This window comes from Mus musculus, chromosome 11, assembly GCF_000001635.26.
Source record: "Mus musculus strain C57BL/6J chromosome 11, GRCm38.p6 C57BL/6J".
Taxonomy (NCBI): Eukaryota; Metazoa; Chordata; class Mammalia; order Rodentia; family Muridae; genus Mus; species Mus musculus.
The window spans coordinates 80,183,473-80,203,043 of record NC_000077.6 but is presented as its reverse complement, the minus strand read 5'-3'; the positions used below and the strand labels follow the sequence as shown (position 1 = coordinate 80,203,043).

The window sequence follows — 19,571 nt, the reverse complement described above, 5'->3', positions numbered from 1 at the left end:
ACAAAACAAAAAAAATGGCTGTGGTGATATATGCCTTTAATTCCAGCACTCAGGAGGCAGAGGTAGGCAGATCTCTAAGTTGGAGGCCAGCCTGGTCTACAGAGAGAGTTCCAGGACAGCCAGGGCTACACAGACCCTATCTTGAAAAACCCGAAGAAACAAAAATACCTTTTAGAATCTATTGCCTTAGTAAGCAACTATCTTCTACCCATCCAAATCTAAGATGCCATCAGGTAGTAATTTGAGCCCATGGAAAAGCTTTCCTTCTTCTATATGCCTTCCTCTCCTATGTAACTCTCCTATGTACCTCTCCTATGTACCTCTCCTATGTACATGTATTTTAAATTTGCCTTGGCTTATGACTTTCTCTTTTTACTGTGGCACTATAAAAACTTTGTGAAACTGCTTCCACACTGAACATGGAATTTGGGGTAACTTAAATCTGTGTTCCTGGGCCGCTGTCACTCAAAATGGCTCCCGAAAGAACCGAAAGAACTCTCTCTTACTCCCTTTAAGGTGAGAGCTGCGGTTTTATGCCCCAAGGGTCAGCCTCCAGAGGACAAAGTCTCGGTTTGCTTGATTTGGCTTAAAGGTGTATCACTCACCACACATATTTACTAAAAGGGACTTGTTCGTAACTATGTTGGGAGAAACTTTACAAACAAAACCTTATCTATTGGTTGGGAAGAATCCAGTTTTTTTTTTCTGGGTCTTTTTTAGGCTCCTTCAGGTACAGTGGAAAACAAGTGCTTGTGATTAGGAGATAATTAATATTGAGAAACCTACTGACCACCTCCCCCACCAGTGGCCTAAATTTCTTATGAGACAGTTAAAGGCACAGACTCTGAATTCTGCACTTCTCCAATACTTTGCAGCTGTTCAGCACTAGGCAAGTAACATGGCATCTCCGAGATGCATAAACCTCACCTACACACCCGAGCTATCTCATGGGGTCTCCTGAGAAGGGGACAATGCTAGCTGAACATTTACCACATTGCATGACATGGAGTATGTGCTCCCACATCACACCAACAGCACATTTTAAACTCTCATTATCTTTCCAAAGGCAAGGTGATTAGCCTGCCCACAATGCTGTAAACTCTAAAAGGCAAATGAGTATAATTTTTAATCACCTTCGGTACATTTAATTTTTTTTTTTTTTTTTTTTGCTGACTTAGATATACCAACCAGTGACTATGTAGGTCACAGGATATTTGTAAAAAACAAAAACAAATTCCATGGATAGTAAATTGATCATTTTTGCTTATTCCTGAAAAGAAATCATCAGAATTAAATATACCTCTAGATAGTAATGAAAAAGAAATACACATATACACATATACAAATATATATGTTTAGCTTTCATTCAGTATAGACAAAGTTGGCTCCAGGACTTTTCTCACATTCTAAAATTGGAGGATTCTCAAGTTCTTCATATGAAATTCATGATGTTTGCACATAACCTAATCACATCTTCTTGCATTCACTTATAAACCTTAAAATATGTAATGTCTTCAGGTGATATCATTTAGGAAATAATGACAAAAAACTATGTATTGTCATTATGGGTATAATTTATTCTAATTTTTTGTTGTTGTTACTGTTTTTTGAGACAGGGGTTCTCTGTATAGCTCTGTTTTGGAACTAGCTCTATAGAGCAGGCTGGCCATGAGCTGTCACCATGCCTGACTGCTTTCTAAGTATTTTTGATTTATAGTTGGTTTACTATGGAGATTTTATCAGAACCTGATAATAAATATTGAGGGCAGGATGAAATAGAAAGACACATACATACATACGTGCAAACATACATACACACACATTGATACTGAGAGTATCAGTCGATAAGCTGGGAGTAACAAGTTGATGTTATTAAGGATTTACCAATAAACTTGCTCAAGAACTACTAGGTTTTACTACATTGCCTGGACTATAATTTAAAGATAAGTAACGCCAGGTGTGGTGGCGCACGCCTTTAATCCCAGCACTCGGGAGGCAGAGGCAGGTGGATTTCTGAGTTCGAGGCCAGCCTGGTGTACAAAGTGAGTTCCAGGACAGCCAGGGCTACACAAAGAAACCCTGTCTCGAAAAACCAAAAAAAAAAAAAAAAAAAAAAAAAAAGCCCAAAAAACCAGAAAAACAAAAAACAGCTGCAGCATATGTAGCAGAGGATGGCCTAGGCAGTCATCAGTGAGAGGAGAGGCCCTTCATCATATGAAGGCTCTATGGCCCAGTGTAGAGAAATGCCAGGACCAGGAAGCAGGAGTGGGTGGGTTGGTGAGCAGGGGAGGGGGAAGAGGGTAAGGAAGTTTCAGAGGGGAAACCAGGGAAACGGATAACATTTTAAATAAAGAAAATATCTAATAATTAAAAAAAAAAAAAAGAGGGGCTGGAGAGATGGCTTAGTGGTTAAAAGCCCTGGTTGCTTTTCCAGAGGTCCTGAGTTCAATTCCCAACAAACCACATGGTGGCTCACAACCATCTGTAATGGGATCTGCTGCCCTCTGCTGGTGCTTCTGAAGACAGCCACAGTGTGTCACATATATAAAAATAAATAAATCCTAAACAAAAGAGAGAGAAGAGAGAACTAAAATAAATAAATATATAAATTGTATAAATAAATTTAAAAAATATATGGGCTGAAGAGATTGCTCAGTGGTTAAGAGCACTGACTGCTCTTCCAAAGGTCCTGAGTTCAAATCCCAGCAACCACATAGTAGCTCACAATCATCTGTAATGAGATCGGATGCCCTCTTCTGGTGCATCTAAAGACAGCTACAGTGTACTTAGAGATAATAAATAAATCTTAATCTGTATACCAGCCGGGCAGTGGTGGCGCATGCCTTTAATCCCAGCACTTGGGAGGCAGAGGTAGAGGGAGGCAGATTTCTGAGTTCGAGGCCAACCTAGGACTTTGTGTGTGCAACATAAAGGCTCTACACTGTTACTCTTCAGTCTGTGTATGATTTTAAAGCAAAAAAGGGACTTTTTTTTTTCTTTTTTCTTTTTTTTTTTTAAAGATTTACTTGTTATGTAGATAGTGTTCTGCCTGCAGGCCAGAAGAGGGCACCAGATCTCATTATAGATGGTTGTCAGCCACCATGTGGTTCCTGGGACTTGAATTCAGGAGATCTGGAAGAGCAGTTGGAGCTATCTCTCCAGCCTTCATGGAACTATTATTATTACATGACAATTGCTAAGCAACATATATCTTTTCTGGTTGTGGATCCTGAAGGTCAATATATGCTTCAAAGGACACGACAAGGACCCAATGAACTCAACACAGTTGTGAAAGTCATGATTTCAGTTTATTACACTGAAAGGCCACAGAATAAAATGAACAGTAGAAAAAGGCACACGAGCAGGGTCCAGGAGCACTCCCTCTTACCAGTCATAAGACAGCGCTCTGTCCTTCCAGCAGAGGTATGTGAGGACATATATAGCATATGCTAGCTAGAGATGTTCACCCAGCTATACTGTTGGGCTAGACTTTTAACTGGGGGTGGGGGGTCAGTCATGTAGGTGTGACTTGTTGACCACAGGCTTACTAAACCAACAGTCCCAGATGAGGCCATAGGGAATGGTTCGAAGTCCTTCTTATTAGGCAGGCTATTCTGAGGCCTCAGAGGTCACTGTGAGGAGACACTCCAGACCAGCTCTTTCTCTGAAATGCCCAAGGTTTAAAAAACACAAACTTGTTTAGTTAATCCTGTCTCACTCCCAAAAAGAATAACTTTAAAATTGGGCAGTCATATCATATAGTCCAAGCTGGCCTTGAACTATCTTTATTGACCATGCTAGCCTCAAACTTGCAGTGATCCACCTACCTCCACGTCCCAAGTGCTGGAGTTATAGGTATGCACTACTATATCCAGTCTCCCTAAGTGGAATTCTCCAGTGGCCCCTAAACAAAGAGGCTAAGAAGCCACTGTCCTAACCCCGAGGGAAGCTCATGTGTTTAGCTGCTTTATTTCCAGGTAGTTTCCAGGACTTAAGCCATACAGCCAGAAGGCGGGATGCAGAGGAGAGGAGCTAGAGACCTCACACTCATACAGGAGCCTCTCGTGATCGGCCACTGCGTAGAAGGCAAGCTCCCCCGACTCCAGGTCCAGCCACACGCCCACAACCTCAGGGAGGTCCGACTGCAAGTCTGTTTTCTTCATCTTGGCCCAAGCAGAGAACTGGCCAGGCCCTCTCCACTCTATACACCAGGAGTCCATAGTCCTTCCCAGCATCCCGTCCCGCTTCATGCCCCAAGAAGCTACCCCGATGGCCCAGTGGCTACAGTTCCTAGTGTCCACTTCCCAGTACTTCTGTCCAGAAGAGAGGGCCTGAGAACAAAAGACCTGGCTAATTGAAAATCTCTGGGGACTCCAGTGATAGGTGTGCAGATCACCACGAGACACAGTCACTCTCCGGCTATTGTTGGAAACCTCCAGGTTATAGGAGAGGGTCCTCAGGTCAAAGGTTGGACTGATGGCCCCTGGGGAGGAGTAAACACCATGGTCAGTTACGTTTTTTACTTCTTTAATTTTTATGTCTGTATGCTTTACCTGTGTGTATTTCTGTGCACCACACACACGCAGTACCCACAGAATTAAGAGGGGGTTAGGTCCCCCAGAACTGGAATTCCAGAACATTGGGAGGCACCGAGAGGGTACCAGGAATCAAACCTAGGTCCTCTTGAAGAGCAGCCAGTGCTCTTAACCACTGAGCCATTCCTCCAGTCATGGATAGCCAGTTTTGGACCATCCATGCTGGAAGTCATTTACACAATAGCAAATAGTAGCATTTTGCATTTTTTGGTGTGACATTTACCAATAAATCGATACATAACATAAGGGAAGCTCTACATAACCCTCATCTGTATTATCAACATCCCATTCATGTTCTTATTTTCTTTCTTGACCTCCCAGCAAGAAGTTATCTCTGAATCCCACAAAACATAGTCATGATTTTTTCTCAATACCTGTGTATGAGAATGGGTATCTATGGCAAGATCTATGTGTTATTCTTTTGTATATAATTTTCTCCTCTTCCCTCTGTCCCTCCCTCCCTTCCTGTCTAGTCTGGGAATGAGATCCAGGGTCTTATACATACTAGACAAATGCTGTACTACGGAACCACACTTCAGACCCTGTTGGTAAGTACTTGAATACTTGTGTCTTCTCTGCTCCAGGCACTTCTCTCTCCCTCCCCATCTCTCATGTAGCCATAAGGCAACTTTTACCATGTTATTATTGTCATTGGCAAGATAGGAGAACCAAGCCTTAAGAGGTAACTAATCCAGGCTTGCATAGCTATCTAAAGAAATGCTGGCATCAAAACCAGGAGTTCAGGGGGCATGTGGACCACCTAGCCTGGGCTAACACAGTATATATATACCAGGGGGAGCAAACAGGCAGCTGTAACTGATGATGCCAGCATGGATATGCTTGGGATTTAAGTGTTCAAGGACAGAAGGACCCAGAATCTAGGACTCTGAACCCTCTTAGCCTTAGTATGAAGCTCTCCATGTAAAGGGACGAAGAAGAAGAAGAAGAAGAAGAAGAAGAAGAAGAAGAAGAAGAAGAAGAAGAAGAAGAAGAAGAAGAAGAAGAAGAAGAAGATCCAAGGATAGAAAGTCAAAGACAGCTCAGTGGTGGTGGCACTTGCCTCTAATCTCAATCAGGTGAATTTCTGAGTTTGAGGCCAGCCTGGTCTACAGAGTGAGCTCCAGGACAGCCAGGGTTACACAGAGAAACCATATCATGTGTGGAGAGAGAGAGAGAGAGAGAGAGAGAGAGAGAGAGAGAGAGAGAGAGAGAGAGAGAGAGAGAGAGAGAGAACACGTTAGGCACAGCACATTCTCGTAGTTTCTCTATGCAGATGTAAGTAAGTAATTTTTCAGGTTGAGTCTCGGATAGCCCAGGCTGGTCTCAAACTCAATAGGTACCTAAGGATATCCTTGAAACACTGGTCCTCCTGCATCTAACTCCCATCACACCTGGTTTATGCAGTGCTGGGGGAACCCACCTTGTGCATGCTGGCATGGTACTGTCTATGGAGTTATATCCCAGCCCCAGTAGGTACATTTTAAGTAGACCTCGTACTTACACAGGGACAAGTGAGAAGCTTTCCTGGGTGCAGGACGCCTCTGGTCAGGCAGCAGGCACAAGGAAGATGTCATTTCTAGGATTTAAAGGAATAATTGGGAAGAGGGAGCCCCATTAGCAAAAGTCAAACCAAAGGCATCCTGTCAGCTTAGGTTTTTACAACGCCTACTTTATTTAGGGTTCCTTAAAGCTTCAACCTCCCTTCTAGCCCACTAACCAAAGTTTGGGGAGAAAGATGGTTAGTAGGACAAGGGGGTTGTGGACCTGTTTAGTAGTTGTTCTTTGGGGCAATTCCAATCTCCGTTGCCAGGAATATTAGCAGTCCAGTCCAATAGCAAACACCAAACATGAATCAGTAGCAGTGGCTTGATCCAGCAGAAACCGTGAGGCTCTCCCCAGCTGGCATGAGTCAGCAGAAGCAGCAAGAAGTCGCAGGAAGACCACAAGAAGTTTTTTGGTGTGTTTCTCTCTACAGAGCTACAACTGAAGACCGGCAAAGTACTGCATGACGTAGCAAAACAAGAGAGTCCTTTCACTGTCTGTACGGTTCTACCTGTATTCTTCCCAAACAGCGCTGGCTTTCTCAAGTGTCTGCCTCAGCAAAACATCCTTTCACAGGACAGCTTCCAGAAAAAAATCAAGTGACTCAACTCAGTCCAAAGAAACCAGAAATGCCCACTTCAGCATCCAGCTGTCACATGGTGGGCGCAGGCCTGCAGTCTTTCTCATTACCACATTAGCACAAGCCAGACACTACATTCGGACCAAGTACATGCAGCCCCATGTTATCACTGTGGGACTTTTTTCTCCAAACTGTTTTCCCCTACAGAACCCGAAACTCCTTGCTAACAGGGAAGGTGTTCATCTCTATATTTCGAACATTAAGAATCATAGACAGAAAGTGTTCTATGCATATTTATTAAATAAACAAATACAGTTCCAGGGGATTGCGGCACCCTCAAATCCAGAACACTCACAAACCCCGCCGTGTCAGTACCACAAACCGCCATTGGAGGGAAGCCCTACAATGTGGCAAAGGTGGAATCTTCTCCCACTGACCTCTTTTCTGTTCTTTTCCATTTTCATGTGTGTGATATGTGCATATATATGCATATTTTTGCTTGTGCGTGTGTGTGCATGCACACACAGGTAAAGGTGCATGTGGCGGACTGATACTGATGTTGAAAATCACCCTCAATCACTCTTTCACCTTATTCATTGAGACAGGTCCTCTCAATCAAACCCAGAGCTTTCTAGATGGGATAGCCTTGCTAGCCAGCTTGCTCTGGGAACCTCATCTCAGAAATGAAAACAGGGGCTGTAGAGATGGCTCATCAGGTAAGAGCACTTGTTGCTCATGCTGAAGACCCTTGTTTGGTCCCCAGCACCTACACAGTGGCTCACAACCATCCCTAACTCCAGTACCAGGGGCATCTGATGCCCTCACCATCTTCTGACCTCTGAAGGCACTAGACATACACATAGTGTCTTTGATATACATGCAGGCAACACACCTGTACACATAAAATACATCTAAAGGCAATGAAAGCAGGGAGCCGAGAGATGGTTCAATGGTTAAAGGCACCTGTTGCCAACTCAACAGCCTGAGTTGGTGTAAGGAGAGAACCAGTTTCTGCCAGTTGTCCTGATTTCCCCCCACATACAAGCTCTGGCACACACATGCCTACCACCACCACAACATGTATAAGTAAAAATAAAAACAAAAAGTCCAAGTCAGCCTATCTGCAATCTCCTCAGGCCAAAACCAAAGATAAGCCATAAACTAGGATTAGGGATCACATGTCTTAAAAATAGGAGTTTTGCTTTACTCAGGGCCTATGTTACAGAAAACACCTTGAGTACACAGACATAGCCATACCTCAGCTCGCCCCTACTCAGCTGACACAATCACAGTGAAAACAGCCAGGCTCTGGGCCCTGTCTCCAAAGAACAAAGCTTGGGACACTTGGCCATTCCCACCCAATCAGTGGCAACTTCTGGTTTCTTTGGAAAGGCAGTTATATCAAATGATGTTTTCCTAAAGCAGACATGTGAAAGGACACATGATGTTCAGAAGGGAAATAAATATTACCCAGCAGACAGTGGACGACGCTGGATAGTATTGGTGTGCCTTACTATTCTTTACTGGTCATCCTTTGTCATGACTTCCTGGTGGTGTTGAGCGGCTTCCTGCCACTTCCTAGGACTTGGGCCTATTGGCAGAGTGAAGAGGAAGTTTCTGGATGTGTCAGCTGATAGACTCACGTGGTGTTTTGTTGATGCAAGACCCACGAGAAGATACGTGATGTTTAGGAGTATAAATAGGACTCAGTGGAGAGTGACAGTGTGCTTGTGGAACTAGCCTTGTGATGCTTTGGTGGTCTTGCGTCTTCACTGATCTTCATTTCATTGGGAAAGGTACGGCAGAGAACTTCTCCTGGCATCTCTGCTGGCCACGGTTGCTCCTGCTGACTCGTGCTGATTCGGCGGAGGCCTGGCTGTTGCTGCTGGATTGTAACACCGATGATGATTTGTGTTTGCTATTCTGACACTGCTGAACTAGACTCCTGGCATCCTGACAAACAGAGATTGAAATCGCCCCAAGGAACAACATATAGCAGAGTCTCATGCTTTCTTCTGGATCAACCCTGCCCTTGCTAAATCATGAATGGTGTTTGTGAGTGAATCTGAGCGGCCACTGCTGATTCATGTGAACTGAACTGCTGATATTCTAAGATATCACACAGACTGGCTTTGCTCCAACAACTCTTCCTTTCCACTACCTCCGGTGGGTGGTGGGCTAGAAGGGAGCTTAAAGCATTTAATAAGCCTTATTAAAAGTAGGTTTTGAAAATACCCAACTTCCTTTATCAGTCCTGCTCCAGTAAACATCAGCTCACCCTGAACTCGCTCTCTAGGGGGCGCTCTCCCTGGGACACTCCCTTGCAGTTTCTCCTGAATTTCTTCCAGGTTATGGAGAATCTCCTGAATTTTCTTCTGAGATATACTGAAGGTCACCAGCTTTGGAGAATCCAAGGAATGTTCCCCCTCAGAGGAAGAATCCTGTTGGTCAGTGAAGAACGAACAATGAAATGAATGCCAACTGAGGAACTCATAGAACCCAAGCTCTTTTTTCTTTTTGGTTTTTCGAGACAGGGTTTTTCTGTGTAGCCCTGGCTGTCCTGGAACTCACTCTGTAGATCAGGCTGGCCTCAAACTCAGAAATCCGCATGCCTCTGCCTCCTGAGTGCTGAGATTAAAGGCGTGCGCCACCATGCCCGGCCCAGCTGCAATTTTAAATGAAGTATAAATAGGCTTTGTTTTATTTTATTTTATTGGGTTTTTTGTTTGTTTGTTTGTGTTTGTTTTTGTTTTTTTTTTGTTTGAGACAGGGTTTCTCTGTGTAGCCCTGGCTAACCTCAAACTCAAGAGATCCATCTGCCTCTGCCTCCTGAATGCTGAGATTAAAGGCATTCACTATCACATCCAGGCAGATTTCTTTCTGGGGAGTTGGAGTTAGAGGTGGTTGTGAGCCACCATGCGGGTATTGAAGATCAACCGCAGTTCTTCTAGAAAAACAAGTGCTTTTTACAGATAATTCATTGTTTGCTTGTTTGTTTGTTTGTTTGTTTGTTTGTTTTTCAAGACAGGGTTTCTCTGTGTAGCCCTGGCTGTCCTGCAACTTGCTTTGTAGCCCAAACTGGACTCAAACTCACAGAGATCCACCTGCCTCTGCCTCCTGAGTGCTGAGACTAAGGGGCAGGTTCTACCACACCCAACTATTATTTATTTAATGTATTTTTTTATAGTGCTAGAGACCAAATCTAGAGACTTGTTCACAAACTCTACTATTAAGCTATAGTCCAGTCTATAAGATCCTTTTTATTTTATGTTTTTTTAGTGCATGTGTGTGTGGTATCTGTGTATGTGGTATAAGGTGGTGGTGGGGGTATATGTACACATGGAAAAGGATGTCGGGTGTCCTGCTCTGTCACTCTCCACCTTATTCCCGTGAGACAGGGCCCTTCACTAATCCTGAGCTAGGCTGATGGTCACTAAGTCACAGTGATCCCATTCTTCCAGCCACAGCCCACGTGTGAGCCCTGTTCCAAGATCTCAGTAAGATCATAGTGGCTTGCTGGCTTCGACAGATACCCCAGGTTCAAGGAGAGACCCTGCCTCAGAGGAATAGACAGACAGTAGTCCAAGTTACCTGATACCTTCTCTGTCCCCCTGAGTACACAAGTCAGAAGGTTGCAGCTGTAATAACCGATAAAACACACAAGGCGTATGAAATCTTAAGAGCCTCTTGGTGAAGGCTTCTCTCCTAGAGGGTGATGATTTAGGGAAGAGGACTGGCCTTCCCCAAGGAAGCAAAGGTGAAAGGCAGCCATAGTGGGAAAACACAGACATGCCACAGGGACTGATGTGGTCAGGAAGGACGCAGGAAGGATCCTGTATGGTTTTTCTGGCTCTGTGAGGATTTGGGTCTTAATCCCAAACAGACAGACACTGCCACAGTTCAGATCACACATGGCTCCCCATCTAATAATGTCTAATATTGTTTGATGTTGGTTGTAGGTTCTACAGTAGAGAAAGAAGTTCATTAAAATGCTATCTATGCCTTCATTTTCCAAAGGAGCAGAGGAGTTCAGCCTTCTTGGAAAAGACTGACACCCAGCTAGATCTCCCAGTTCCTTTAGTCAAACAAATACAAGGTTAACTGGGGCTGGAAAAGGTTCCAACTACCACAACTATCTTGCTCTTGCTGGCTGTGAGAGCAGACGATACCACAAATCTCGGTTCCACGGGATTACGGCTATTCATAATCAAAACTAAGAACTCAGGGTTTGCCAGGAGCGTCTTTTTTTTTTCCCCTTGAGACAAGGTTTCTCTGTATAGTCCTGACTGTCTTGGAACTCACTCTGTAGACCAGGCTGGCCTCGAACTCAGAAATCCGCCTGCCTCTGCCTCCCGAGTCCTGGGATTAAAGGCGTGTGCCACCACTGGCCAGCCAGGAGTGTCTTAAGACCAAGGTCAGTGCAGCTGCAAGCTCTCACATAGCACCAAATTCAGATTCTCCAGAGAAAGGGAACATTTCTTCAAGGTTCAAACAGTCCCAGAACAGTTTCTCAGCCTCTACTGATTGACCCAAACATAGCAAAGGCTTTGCTGAAACCGTTCACTGCAGTCTAACCCAGGGCTCTTAACTGGGAGGCACTGAAGGCTTAAGGAGATAAGTGGAGCAAGGTCGTCAGGCCAATGGGAGCATGGTACCATTCCTTTTTTCTTTCTCTCCTCTGCTCCCTGGCCTTGAGGTAGGTTGTGAGACTCTCCCTTACCACATGGTCCTGCCATTGCCACTGGGCTCCTGTATGTGCTGGCCTAAAATAAACTTTTCTTTTCAAAAGCTGGTTACCACTGAATAAGTCAGACATTACCAGAGTATTTCAAGCAGATGAGTTACATGGCCATATTTGTGTGAAGGGAGCTAACTAAAATAGAGTGGGACATTGGTAGGGCTATGATGACAACCCAGGCGAGAGACTGTCATAGGCTTAGACTAGAGATCTCAGAGGAGCTCAGGCGTGAATAGAGCTGGAAGATCTTCAGGCTGGCCTTGGAGCTACCATGCACTGCTAGGCAGGTAAGGGCAGAGGACGTGTCATGACTTCGAGGCTTTTGACTTGTGTGTTTGGAAGAATGGGACCAAGGCTGTGATGGAGAATCCTCAGAGATACCACAGTTTGGGGCATCTAACTGTGCTGTTCTGGGCTGGAGAGATGGCTCGGCGGTTAAGAGCACTAAGTGCTCTTCTGAAGGTCCTGAGTTCCAATCCCAGCAACCACATGATGGCTCACAACCATCTGTAATGGGATCTGGTGCCCTCTTCTGTGTGCCTGAAGACAGCTACAGTGTACTCACACAAAGTGTTCTCCCTGTTCCTGCAGAACCTTGCTGCTGCTGCGGCCTCAGGCCATTTGGTGAGCAGGGTGGTTTCTTCAGGATTGAACTACAGCTCCCTGGTGTCTGCTGAATCATAGCTGGGGTTTGCTACAGGACTCAACTGCTAACAAAGAAGGCCAAGTCTGCCCCTAAAGAACTACTGCTGACCAGGTCCACTTCCCTCACATCCTAATAACTTTTCTCTTTCACTACCTCTGCTGGCTGGTGGGCTAAAGGAGAGGTTGAACCCTTATTAAAAGTAGGTTGCAAAAAAATTATGCCTACAGAGTAACAAGAAAGGAGGGTCAGGAGTTCAAAGGCAGCTCGAATTACATACTGAAATCAAGGCCGGCCTAAGATAGAGATCCAGCCACTTAAAACAAAAGCAAATAAGGCAACCTGGAGAGCACAGGGGAACTCAAGAGTAGTCAGGAGGCTAGGAGGAGTTCACGTTGAAGGCTAGACTGGACAACACAACAAAATTCCATCTCAAAGCGAAAGGAGGGTGTTATCAAGATTGCTCAACTGGCAAAAGTGCTTGTTGCACAAGTCTGATGACCTGAGATAGATTCCTGGAACCTGCAATGGACAAAGAGAATGGACTCTGGAAAGCTGTGCTCTGACCTCCACACACCCTACCCTGCACACACACCCTCTCAACACACACACAACCCTCCCCTCCACACACAAACTCCCCTCCATACAATAATAAAATACTTTTTGAAAGGTCAGTGAATGAGGCTGGAGAGTTAGCTTGGCAGTGAAGAGCATCTGTCTCTCTTGCAGAGGACCTGAGTTCAATGCCCAATACCCACATGATGGGCCACACCCATCTATAGCTTTGATTCTAAGGGATCCAACATCCTCTTTCTTCTGACGCTCTATATCAGGCATGCACACGGTGCACATACAAAAGAAGCAGGCAAAACACCCAAAACCATAAAATAAGATAAATACATCTTTTATTTTTTTAAAGATTTATTTATTTATTATATGTGAATACATTGTAGCTGTCTTCAGACACACCAGAAGAGTGCATCTGATCTCATTAGGAATGGTTGTGAACTACCATGTGGTTGTTGGGATTTGAACTCAGGACCTTCAGAAGAGCAGTTAGTGCTCTTAACCGCTGAGCCATCTCTCCAGCCTAAGATAAATACATCTTTAAGAAAGTTTTTAAGGGACACTGAAGATGAGGACTTTCAAATCAGTGGGATTTACCTAGAGATCATTGGTGGCTTTAGAGAGAGTAAGTTAGGTAGAGTGGGAAGGATGGATCCCAGCCTACTCGAAACTTCCATGAACTCATATCCAGCACACCACATTCCCAGTCAGCCTTATTTGGCAATGAAGAGACTGGTAAAGCATGAGACGCGGTACACTCATCTCCCATACAGCTCTAACTGAAAGCTGTCTTCCACCCCAGCCCCTCGTCCCTCTTTTTTAAAAAAAAAAAAAAAAGATTTTATTTATTTATTATATGTAAGTACATTGTAGCTGTCTTCAGATCTCATTAAGGATGATTGTGAGCCACCATGTGGTTGCTGGGAATTGAACTCAGGACCTCTGGAAGAGCAGTCAGTACTCTTAACCGTGAGCCATCTCTCCAGCCCCCCTTGTCCCTCTTGAACTTACCGTGGGTGGGGTGCCTTGTGCATTGTCCTGTCCAGATCCCAAGTTGGGTCTTTGCGTTTGAAGGCTCTTGACATCGTCTACAAGCTGTCTCACCATGTCAGTCAGCTCCTGGATAACGTTTGTGGTACTTTTCTGTACTGTCACCTTTAAAAGAGCAAAATTGGGCTTCTGGTTCCCAAAAACTTGGACCCCGGAATATAGCTCCCTCAATAAAAGGAGCTTTAAATATCAAGGTACCTATCTGCATGGAAGCAGACCGGTAGACCAGTGGAAAAACAGCTGGCTAAAGCGATGCTGCTGCCTTTAATCCCAGCACTCCATCGGTAGATGCAAATACTCCTCAAAGGGGCAAGGGGCCCTTTCAACAAATTCTATCAGGAAAATAATAGGAACAAATTAAGTTACATTCTTTTGTTTTTTAGACAGGGCCTCTCTACAAAGTCCTGACTGTCTTGGAACTCACTATGGAGACCAGGCTGGCCTGGGACTCACCGAGATTTGCCTGCCTCTGCTTCAGAGTGCTGTGATTAAAGAAATGTTGTGGCTTCATTTTCATTAAACTCCAAAAAGTCCTTAATTTCTTTCTTTATTCCTTCCTTGACCAAGGTATCATTGAGTAGAGTGTTGTTCAGTTTCTACATGAATGTTGGCTTTCTATTATTTATTTTGTTATTGAAGATCAGCCTTAGTCCATGGTGATCTGATAGGATGCATGGGACAATTTCAATATTTTTGTATATGTTGAGGCTTGTTTTGTGACCAATTATGTGGTCAATTTTAGAGAAGGTACCATGAGGTGCTGAGAAGAAGGTATATCCTTTTGTTTTAGGATAAAATGTTCTGTAGATATCTGTTAAGTCCATTTGTTTCATCACTTCTGTTAGTTTCACTGTGTCCCTGTTTAGTTTCTGTTTCCATGATCTGTCCATTGGTGAAAATGGTGTGTTGAAGTCTCCCACTATTATTGTGTGAGGTGCAATGTGTGCTTTGAGCTTTACTAAAGTTTCTTTAATGAATGTGGCTGCCCTTGTATTTGGAGCATAGATATTCAGAATTGTACAACCACTCTGGAAATCAGTCTGGCGGTTCCTCAGAAAATTGGACATAGTACTACCGGAGGATCCCGCAATACCTCTCCTGGGCATATATCCAGAAGATGTCCCAACCGGTAAGAAGAACACATGCTCCACTATGTTCATAGCAGCCTTGTTTATAATAGCCAGAAGCTGGAAAGAACCCAGATGCCCCTCAACAGAGGAATGGATACAGAAAATGTGGTACATTTACACAATGGAATACTACTCAGCTATTAAAAAAATTAAAAAAATGAATTTATGAAATTCCTAGGCAAATGGATGGACCTGGAGGGTATCATCCTGAGTGAAGTAACCCAATCACAAAGGAACTCGCACAATATGTACTCACTGATAAGTGGATAATAGCCCAGAAACTTAGGATACCCAAGATATAAGATACAACTTGCCAAATGCATGAAATTCAAGAAGAACGAAGACCAAAGTGTGGACACTTTACCCTTTCTTAGAAATGGGAACAAAACACCCATAGAAGGAGTAACAGAGACAAAATTTGGAGCTGTGACGAAAGGATGGACCATCTAGTGATTGCCATATGCAGGGATCCATCCCATAATCAGCTTCCAAATGCTGACACCATTGCATACACTAGCAAGATTTCGCTGAAAGGACCCAGATATAGCTCTCTCTTGTGAGACTATGCCGGGGCCTAGCAAACACAGAAGTGGATGATCACTGTCAGCTATTGGATGGGTCACACGGCCCCTAATGGAGGAGCTAGAGAAATTACCCAAGGAGCTAAAGGGAACTGCAACCCTATAGGTGGAACAACAATATGAACTAACCAGTACCCGGGAGCTCTTGTCTTTAGCTGCATATGTATCAAAAGATGGCCTAGTCGGCCATCACTGCAAAGAGAGGCCCATTGGACTTGCAAACTTTATATGCCCCAGTACAGGGGAACACCAGGGCCAAAAAGGGGGAGTGGGTGGGTAGGGGATTGGGGGGGTGGGTATGGGGGACCTTTGGGATAGCATTGAAAATGTAAATGAGGAAAATACCTAATTAAAAAAAAATAAAAGAAATGTGATGATATGCTAATGAAAGGGGTGAACTGGCCTGAGCCAGGCTGACTCCATGACAGGCTGCAAACCAGCAGTTTAGGAAACCAGGTCTGAGTTTCTGCTTCCCAGAACTGAGCAAGTCAGATACTGGAACACTGCTGGCTTAAGAAAAAGGGACCCTTACCCAACTTGCAAAAGGCCAGTTAGCCAAGCTTGTGGCCAAGAGGTCTAGAGCTACCCTACCCCTTCTTGGCATGAAGCAAGAATAGTTAGACAAGTATGCTTGAAGCAAGACCCTAACCAATCATAGCATCATCCAGATACCCCCTGGTGAAAGAACCCACTAATCAAGTTATAGATCACCTTCCCCATGCTAATGTTCCTTTTGGCTTTGAAACTGAAACTGCAAATTCAGTCAGGGTCTTTCCTTCCCGATGGACTTGGGACCCAGCATGCAGGAATTTTTTCAATAAACACTCTATACTTTTGCATACTACTTGAGTCTGGGGTATCATTCTTCAGCAATTCTAACCCTAACACTACCAGGCCTTGCTTAAACTTAGAATTTTTTTTTTTTGAGACAGGGTTTCTCTATATAGCCCTGGCTGTCCTGGAACTTACTCTGTAGACCAGGCTGACCTCAAACTCAGAAATCTGCCTGCCTCTGCCGCTCAAGTGCTGGGATTAAAGGCGTGTGCCACGACCACCCAGCAAATTTAGAGTCTTATCCTAACACTATATAAAAAAATAAGTGAGCTGGGCGTGGTGGCGCATGCCTTTAATCCCAGCACTTGGGAGGCAGAGGCAGGCGGATTTCTGAATTCGAGGCCAACCTGGTCTACAGAGTTCCAGGACAGCCAGGGTTATATAGAAAAACCTTGTCTCGAAAAAACAAAAACAAACAAAAAAATTTACTTATTTTTATTTTATGTACATTGGTGTTTTGACTACATGTATGTCTATGTAAGGGTGTTGGATCCCCTGGAACAAGAGTTACAGACAGTTGTGAGGTGTCATGTGGGTGATGGGACTTGAACCCAGGTCCTCTGGAAGAGCACTAAGTGCTCTTAACCACTGAGCCATCTCTCCAGCCCCCAAACATACTTTTACATACTACTACAGTTATAAGATAATGTACATTGTATTAGTAGTCATACTAGCCAAAAGATGGGAAGGATTCAAATGTTCATAGCTAGATACATTGATTGGAAAGTGATATATATCTGTGGGACCCCGACTTAGAGCGTTTCTCCCTAGAAGGTAAAGCCCCTGGACGTTCCCCAAGCTTGTTTTCCCTGATCTCTAAAAATACAGCCAGAAAGAAGCTCTTTGTTCTTTATAGCCAGTAAAAAGCCCTTTTGTTTCTGTGCCTTACAGCCAGAGATTCGATAATTGTAGGAAGACATACAAGGACACAGAGATAAAGGAGCTACAGCTCACACACACACACACACACACACACACACACACACACCAGAAAGGAGCTGTAGCCAACTCTCCTCCCAACTCCTCCCAATTCCTCAGCTAGCTGTTAAAAGCCCCCTACTGTTACTGCTCAGGGTCGAACTCTCCTGCCCTGCAGGGCGTTGAGGAGTTCATCCTCAGCTAGCTGATAATAAAACCTCTTGCAGTTTGCATCAGGTGTGGATTTCTCTCAAGTCATTGACGTGCTGGCCAGCTCATCCCAGGACTTGAGGGGAGGCACAGCTTCGGGGGTCTTACATATCCACAGAGATGATAAAACAGCCACACAAAGCAATGATGATCTGATACATGCTGAAACATCAAGCAGCCCTGAAAATATGAAACTGAAAGTAGTTAGACACAAAGGGGCCCATTTACATGAAACATGTATAATGAGAGGTCCCCTAAAAAATAAAATGAAATAAAAACCTTGGAAGTAGAAAAGTTTCAGTTTCCCAGGGAAGCAGATTGAGACAATGGGCTGTTAATAATCAATGGCTCTGGAAGCTCAGAGCTGAGTCATCTCCTGGGATTTCCTCAAGGCCTCCCCAAGTATAGTAAATCTAACATAGCAGCTAATCAGAAACCAACCCATGTAACTTCCCCAGCACCCACTAATGAAGTTTTAGATTACCTAATGTTTGATAAAATTCCTCTAGTTTCCCATGGATGCCTTGTGCCCCTTTGTCTGGGGTCACCATTTTTATAAGTGGCTGGCCCCTGCATGCAGGGTTCTTGCTTTCTTCAAACAAAAAACACTCTTGCCTTTGAATGGGAGTGGTGGTCTCAGTGCGTCGCTTTCTGACCTAATATAACAGGTAAACTCAGACATAAAGCTTATGAGAGATGAGATACAGAGAGGCTGGAGGGACAGGAATCAGGTGTTATTGCTTAGTGAGTGGGTACAGAGGTCTTTTTTAAGTTGATGAAATTACCTTGGCAACAGCGGTGACAGAAGCACAGTATTGGAAATAAGAGAGATGCCATCGAACTGTACACTAAAAAATTGTTCAGATGGCCAGTCGTGGCACCTGTGTTTGATCCCAGCTCTTGAAAAGCAGAAGCAGGCAAAGTTTTGAGTTCAAGTGGCCCACACCTGTAATCCCAGACTTGGAAAGCCGAGGGAGTCACCCCAGGTTCAATGCCATCCTAGTCTAGTCTAGTTAGACCCTGTCTCAATAAATATACAAATAGGCCAATTGAGTTAAGGGGGAAAATGGCAATTTTTGTGGCACATACATTCTACCACACTAAGAATCTCCAGACATCACAGAAGGCTGGGAAAAACTAAAACTATACAAGTGTGCACCACACCTCGGGTGGATGGGACTTGGATTTTTAACTGTTTGTGATGGGATCTTACTATGTAACTCTGGCCCTGTGGGGCAAGCCACTCCAAAACGGGGAATTGCAGGCATGGGGCCACCACATTGGGCTTTTGTATTTCTTTATACAGCTATAAACTTTTTAAGGTTCTCCAGAAAACAGATTAGACTGAGCAAATTTTGTGGCAGAAAAAGAGATCTGGAAGTCCGGTGCAGGCTTCCTACCTGGGGCGCAGAACGCGGCGCGGGGGCGGGTTCAGGCTCCGAGCCAGCCTCGACCTCCCGCGCCGCTTGGAGGTACTTGTCCACCAGGTCTTGCAGCAGCGGGTTCTTGTGCAGCTTGGGCTTTGTCAAGGGACCCTTCCGACATATGGGGCAAGCCCAAGGGCAGCCATCCACGGCCCCACGCTTCGAGACCCACAGGTCATGGAGGCACCGGAGACAGAAGCTGTGGCCACAGGGCAGCGTGGTGGGCTGGTCTAGTAGCCCTTGGCAGATAATGCAGCTCAGGTCGTCCTCGCTCAGCCACACGGGGACTGCATTGCCAGAACAAACGGCCGCCATAATTAGGCGACAGCCAGGAAGCACCCTTAGGTTCCGCCTTGTCCTACTAACTTCCCCGGCAACACTTCGCCTTGTCCATCAGCTCGCCCCGCCCCTCCCATCAGCTCGACCCGCCCAGCTGCTAATTCTCCCCAGCCTCTAAAAGCGCCGGACATTGCTGGCTACCTGCCTGGATTTTGGCCTGGAAAAATCATCTCTCTCTAGTAGTTGGGTCCTGCTCGCCTAGCCACAAACACGCAACCCCAACAACTTAAGCTATGAAGAAGGTCCGCTTCAGGAACTCATTTTAGAATCATAAGAGTATCAAAATTACAGTTATGAAGTAGCAACAAAAATGGGATCTAATGCCCTCTTCTGGTGTGTCCGAAGACAGCTACAGTGTACTCATATGCATTAAATGACATTAAAAGACAGCCTCAGGGGCTGGTGAGATGGTTCAGTGGG

At 44.7% G+C, this 19,571-nt stretch overlaps 1 protein-coding gene across 2 annotated transcripts; it reads right to left on the bottom strand.

Annotated features, from left to right (window-relative positions):
- Positions 1-3,288: 3,288 nt before the first annotated feature.
- Rnf135 (ring finger protein 135) lies at positions 3,289-19,175 on the bottom strand. Of its 2 annotated transcripts, NM_028019.4 has the most exons (5): positions 18,789-19,175; positions 13,677-13,820; positions 8,996-9,158; positions 6,097-6,171; positions 3,289-4,483 (listed from the first exon to the last, which is right to left on the bottom strand). In NM_028019.4, the coding sequence occupies exons 1-5, from the start codon at positions 19,125-19,127 to the stop codon at positions 3,951-3,953; spliced, it is 1,254 nt and encodes a 417-aa protein (NP_082295.1). In that variant the 5' UTR covers positions 19,128-19,175; the 3' UTR covers positions 3,289-3,950. The 2 variants fall into 2 exon arrangements, 1 of the variants encoding a protein (NP_082295.1); NR_157298.1 differs by lacking the exon at positions 8,996-9,158.
- Between the last annotated feature and the right edge of the window lie 396 nt (positions 19,176-19,571).

Coding starts and splice junctions, on each gene's coding strand:
- Rnf135 (NM_028019.4), bottom strand. CDS start 19,127: ATGGCGGCCGTTTGTTCTGGCAATGCAGTCCCCGTGTGGCTGAGCGAG. Junction 13,821..18,788: donor CGCCGCGTTCTGCGCCCCAG/GTAGGAAGCCTG, acceptor GCTCTTTTAAAG/GTGACAGTACAGAAAAGTAC. Junction 9,159..13,676: donor CACAAGGCACCCCACCCACG/GTAAGTTCAAGA, acceptor ACTGACCAACAG/GATTCTTCCTCTGAGGGGGA.